General features: G+C 53.7%; 1 protein-coding gene across 1 annotated transcript in view; it reads left to right on the top strand.

Annotated features, from left to right (window-relative positions):
• The first annotated feature begins 4,880 nt into the window (after positions 1-4,880).
• The window catches only part of VCP (valosin containing protein), a 49,154-nt gene continuing 48,034 nt past the window's right edge, over positions 4,881-6,000 (top strand). The window contains exon 1 of the mRNA XM_060236270.1: positions 4,881-5,025. Within this exon, the coding sequence (XP_060092253.1) occupies positions 5,009-5,025 (17 nt within the window). The 5' untranslated portion in view covers positions 4,881-5,008. The remainder of the gene's footprint in view (positions 5,026-6,000) is intronic.

Here is a 6,000-nt window from a genome sequence, read left to right as displayed (position 1 = left end):
TCTCACCTCTCAGCTGTCTCCTCTCCAGGCTAAACACCCCCAGCTCCTTCAACCTTTCCTCATAGGACTTGGTCTCCAGACCCCTCACCATATTCGTCGCTATCTATCTATCTATCTATCTATCTATCTATCTATCTATCTATCTATCTATCTATCTATCTATCTATCTATCTATCTATCTATCTATCTATCTATCATCTATCTATCATCTATCTATCATCTATCTTATCTATTTATATATATTTTGATTATATTTCGATTATATTTATATATATTTCGATTACAGCATATAAAAACTAACATAGGTTTGGCTTTAAAACATTACATAGCAGCAGTATGGACCCCTTCCAGCTGCTCTATAACCTTAAAATGTGGTGCCCAAAACTGAACACAGTACTTCAGGTGAGGTCTTACCAGAGCAGAGTAAAGCGATACCATCACATCATGTGATCTGGACACTACTGTTGATACAGCCCAAAATTGCATCTGCCTTTTTAGCCACTGCATCACACTGTTGACTCATGTTCAGCGTCTGATCCACTAAGACCCCAAGATCCTTTTCGCACATACTTCTGCTAAGACAAGTCTCCCCTATCCTATAGCCATGCATGGGATTTTTCCTACCTAAATGCAGAACTTCATATTTCTCCCTGTTGAAATTCATTTTATTGCTTTTAGCCCAGTTTTCCAGCCTGTCAAGGTCATCCTGTATCCTGTTTCTGCCTTCTTGTGAGCAAATGCCTTAGTTAGGATGCTGCAAGCCAGCTTCATAGGCTGGACAGCATCCCCCAGCCACATTGGTCAGAGGCCAGTCCGGCATCCAATGCAGGACTGCCTCACAGAACTAGCTTCTGCAGGGGGTGGGCTGCTGCTCAGGTGGTTTTTAAGGGACTTGGGGAGGCAGCACATCTGCCATGACCGCCAAGGGGCAGGAATGATTTGTGGATTTCCTGGAACCACATGCCCTGCTGGCTAAAGCCTGTAGACCATGCTTGAATTAGGGGTGGGGGTGACGGTGTCACTCCTGGCCTCCTAGACCGTCCCCTTCAGCCTGTTCCTGGCCTTCCACGGTGGAAGAACGAAGGGAGCATCCCAGGGGATGTGGTGCTTGGGAGAGTCCTGATTGTGGTACTTGCGGGGCCACAATGGGAGGGCTTCTAGTGTCCTGGAGCCATTGATGGACCTCCTGATGGCACCTGGGGTTTTTGGCCACTGTGTGACACAGAGTGTTGGACTGGAGGGGCCACTGGCCTGATCCAACAGGGCTTCTCTTCTGTTCTTATGTGACACAGAGTGTTGGACTGGAGGGGCCATTGGCCTGATCCAACAGGGCTTCTCTTATGTTCTTATGTGACACAGAGTGTTGGACTGGATGGGCCATTGGCCTGATCCAACAGGGCTTCTCTTATGTTCTTATGTGACACAGAGTGTTGGACTGGAGGGGCCACTGGCCTGATCCAACAGGGCTTCTCTTATGTTCTTAAGTGACACAGAGTGTTGGACTGGAGGGGCCACTGGCCTGATCCAACAGGGCTTCTCTTATGTTCTTATGTGACACAGAGTGTTGGACTGGAGGGGCCACTGGCCTGATCCAACAGGGCTTCTCTTATGTTCTTATGTGACACAGAGTGTTGGACTAGATGGGACATTGGCCTGATCCAACAGGGCTTCTCTTATGTTCTTAAGTGACACAGAGTGTTGGACTGGATGGGCCATTGGCCTGATCCAACAGGGCTTCTCTTATGTTCTTATGTGACACAGAGTGTTGGACTGGAGGGGCCACTGGCCTGATCCAACAGGGCTTCTCTTATGTTCTTATGTGACACAGAGTGTTGGACTGGATGGGCCATTGGCCTGATCCAACAGGGCTTCCCTTATGTTCTTATGTGACACAGAGTGTTGGACTGGAGGGGCCATTGGCCTGATCCAACAGGGCTTCTCTTATGTTCTTATGTGACACGGAGTGTTGGACTGGAGGGGCCATTGGCCTGATCCAACAGGGCTTCTCTTATGTTCTTATGTGACACAGAGTGTTGGACTGGAGGGGCCATTGGCCTGATCCAACAGGGCTTCTCTTATGTTCTTATGTGACACAGAGTGTTGGACTGGAGGGGCCACTGGCCTGATCCAACAAGGCTTCTCTTATGTTCTTCTGTGACACAGAGTGTTGGACTGGATGGGCCATTGGCCTGATCCAACTTGGTTCTCTTCTGTTCTTATGTGACACAGAGTGTTGGACTGGAGGGGCCACTGGCCTGATCCAACTTGGTTCTCTTCTGTTCTTATGTGACACAGAGTGTTGGACTGGAGGGGCCACTGGCCTGATCCAACAGGGCTTCTCTTATGTTCTTATGTGATACAGAGTGTTGGACTGGAGGGGCCACTGGCCTGATCCAACAGGGCTTCTCTTATGTTCTTATGTGACACAGAGTGTTGGACTGGATGGGCCATTGGCCTGATCCAACAGGGCTTCCCTTATGTTCTTATGTGACACAGAGTGTTGGACTGGAGGGGCCATTGGCCTGATCCAACAGGGCTTCTCTTATGTTCTTATGTGACACGGAGTGTTGGACTGGAGGGGCCATTGGCCTGATCCAACAGGGCTTCTCTTATGTTCTTATGTGACACAGAGTGTTGGACTGGAGGGGACATTGGCCTGATCCAGCAGGGCTTCTCTTATGTTCTTATGTGACACAGAGTGTTGGACTGGAGGGGCCACTGGCCTGATCCAACAAGGCTTCTCTTATGTTCTTCTGTGACACAGAGTGTTGGACTGGATGGGCCATTGGCCTGATCCAACTTGGTTCTCTTCTGTTCTTATGTGACACAGAGTGTTGGACTGGAGGGGCCACTGGCCTGATCCAACAGGGCTTCTCTTATGTTCTTCTGTGACACAGAGTGTTGGACTGGATGGGCCATTGGCCTGATCCAACAGGGCTTCTCTTATGTTCTTATGTGACACAGAATGTTGGACTGGAGGGGCCATTGGCCTGATCCAACATGGCTTCTCTTATGTTCTTATGTGACACAGAATGTTGGACTGGAGGGGCCACTGGCCTGATCCAACAGGGCTTCTCTTATGTTCTTATGTGACACAGAGTGTTGGACTGGAGGGGCCACTGGACTGATTCAATAGGGCTTCTCTTATGTTCTTATGTGACACAGAATGTTGGACTGGAGGGGGCCACTGGCCTGATCCAACAGGGCTTCTCTTATGTTCTTATGTGACACAGAGTGTTGGACTGGAGGGGCCACTGGCCTGATCCAACAGGGCTTCTCTTATGTTCTTATGTGACTCAGAGTGTTGGACTGGATGGGCCATTGGCCTGATCCAACAGGGCTTCTCTTATGTTCTTATGTGACACATATTGTTGGACTGGAGGGGCCACTGGCCTGATCCAACATGGCTTCCCTTATGTTCTTATGTGACACAGAGTGTTGGACTGGAGGGGCCACTGGCCTGATCCAACATGGCTTCTCTTATGTTCTTATGTGACACAGAGTGTTGGACTGGAGGGGCCACTGGCCTGATCCAACAGGGCTTCTCTTATGTTCTTATGTGACTCAGAGTGTTGGACTGGATGGGCCATTGGCCTGATCCAACAGGGCTTCTCTTATGTTCTTATGTGACACATATTGTTGGACTGGAGGGGCCACTGGCCTGATCCAACATGGCTTCCCTTATGTTCTTATGTGACACAGAGTGTTGGACTGGAGGGGCCACTGGCCTGATCCAACATGGCTTCTCTTATGTTCTTATGTGACACAGAGTGTTGGACTGGATGGGCCACTGGCCTGATCCAACAGGGCTTCTCTGATGTTCTTATGTGACACATATTGTTGGACTGGAGGGGCCATTGGCCTGACCCAACAGGGCTTCTCTTATGTTCTTATGTGACACAGAGTGTTGGACTGGAGGGGCCATTGGCCTGATCCAGCAGGGCTTCTCTTATGTTCTTATGTGACACAGAGTGTTGGACTGGAGGGGCCATTGGCCTGACCCAACAGGGCTCCTCTTATGTTCTTATGTCTGGGGCAGGGAAGGTCTGTATTCTGGGTGCTTGGGGGGGCACAGTGGGAGGTCCTCTCGTGTCCTGGCCCCACTGGTGGATCTCCTGAGGGCACGTGGGGTTTTTGGCCCCTGTGTGCAGAGTGTTGGACTGGAGGGGCCACTGGCTGATCCAAGTGGGATCTCTTCTGTTCTTCTGAGAGGGGCAGGTGATCTCTTCTGCAGCTGCTGCATCTTGTGGGTGTGGAAGGAGCTGCTGGTGAAGGGGGCCGTGCCTGGTCTGCCTGCCTTCCACAGCCACGTGGGCCGAGCCGGGCTCTTGCCAAGCTGCAGCGGGTCAGGCCAGGCCAAGCTGCGCTGCATGTCCTTCCGCACTCGATGCTTTCGTTCCCACCCCCTCCCCCGCCAAACGCGGTGCCATATCTGCGCATGCGCCGAGGTGGCGCTACTGCTTTTAATGGGACACGTGCCCGGGGGACACGCTCGCCTGTAGGCTCCCTTGCTCGCGCAGGCGCAGGTGAAGCCCGTGGGGCCTTCTTTCGCCTACAGGCGCCCAGACATGCCAATCATCTACTTGGCAATTTCCGATTGGCTGCAAGCCACCCCGTGGTTCTTTTCAGTCGCAGCCAATCGGCGCCCCGTCGCTAGGCGGAAAACGGCCTAGGCCCGGTCTTTGCGCGAGTTCCTTTTCCCCTCCCTTTGGGTGGTTTTTTTCCCGATTGGCCCTTTCGGTCGCCGGGTGGTGGTGCAGGCGGGACGCCATTCGCCGACGCCAGCAGGCCGCCTCCCTTCCCCCGGCTGATTGGCCGCGCGGGGCCTCGCTCTCATTTTCTGATTGGGCGAGGCGGCGCTAGTTGCTAGGCAGAGTGCGGCCTAGCGCGCCGGGCGGAGCGTCACTCCCGATGAGTCGGCGCTGAGGTGCGAGGGAAAGGCAGAGCGCGAGAGACGACGAGGCAGGCCCGGCGCACCCCAACCGCCCCGCTGACCCCGAGCCCCGCCATGGCCTCGGGAACCGAGTGAGTAGCAGCCCGAGGGGGCGCCGCGCCTCCGCCCCTCGCCCGGGGCTGCTGTGTCACGCCAGGCCTCGCCCCGCGGCCTGCGCCCAGCCAGGGGGTGGCCCCTCGCAAGGCCCCGCTCCCTCCCTCCCGCCCAGCCCGGGGGCAGCAGAGCGGGAAATGGCTGCGGCTTTGGGGGAGCCGGGAGACTCTGGGGGCGGAGACGGGAGACGCTGCGGCCGATCCGGGGGTGACGAGCGCCATGGAGCTACGAAGGGAGTTCCGGCCATCCCGTTGAAAGGGCCCCACACCTTTTAAAGGCCTTCCTTCCCTAGGAAAGAATGGAGGATGGGGGCACCTTCTTTGGGGGCTCCTAGAATTGGACCCCCTGGCCCAGTCTTCTTGAAACCCGGGGGGTATTTTGGGGAGAGGCACTGGATGCTATGCTGAAAATTTGGTGCTTCTACCTCAAAAAACAGCCCGTCAGGAACTAGGGTTCCAAGTCCATTTCAAGCAATATCTGGGGACTTTGGGGGTGGAGCTGGGAGACTTTGGGGGCAGAGACAGGAGATATTGGGAGCCGAACCAGGGGGTGACAAGGACCATGGAACTCTGAAGGGAGTTCCAGCCATCCCATTGAAAGGGACCGCACACCTTTTAAAGGCCTTTCCTCTATAGAAAATAATGGAGGATGGGGACCCCTTCTTTGGGGGCTCACAGAATTGGAACCCCTGGCTCAATCTTCTTGAAACCCGGGGGGTATTTTGGGGAGAGGCACTGGATCCTGTGCTGAAAATTTGGTGCTTCTACCTCAAAAAACAGCCCCTCAGGAACTGGGGTTGCCAAGTCCAATTCAAGAAATATCTGGGGACTTTGGGGGTGGAGCCAGAAGCCAGGGTGTGACAAGCACAATTGAACTCCAAAAGGAGTTCCGGCCAGCGTTCCCTCTCAGCTGAGTTGGGTGAGCCAGCTCACAGGTTTTTAGCCTCCAGCTCA

This window comes from Heteronotia binoei, chromosome 4 (assembly GCF_032191835.1).
Source record: "Heteronotia binoei isolate CCM8104 ecotype False Entrance Well chromosome 4, APGP_CSIRO_Hbin_v1, whole genome shotgun sequence".
Taxonomy (NCBI): domain Eukaryota; kingdom Metazoa; phylum Chordata; class Lepidosauria; order Squamata; family Gekkonidae; genus Heteronotia; species Heteronotia binoei.
This window is presented reverse-complemented; position numbering and strand designations above follow the sequence as displayed.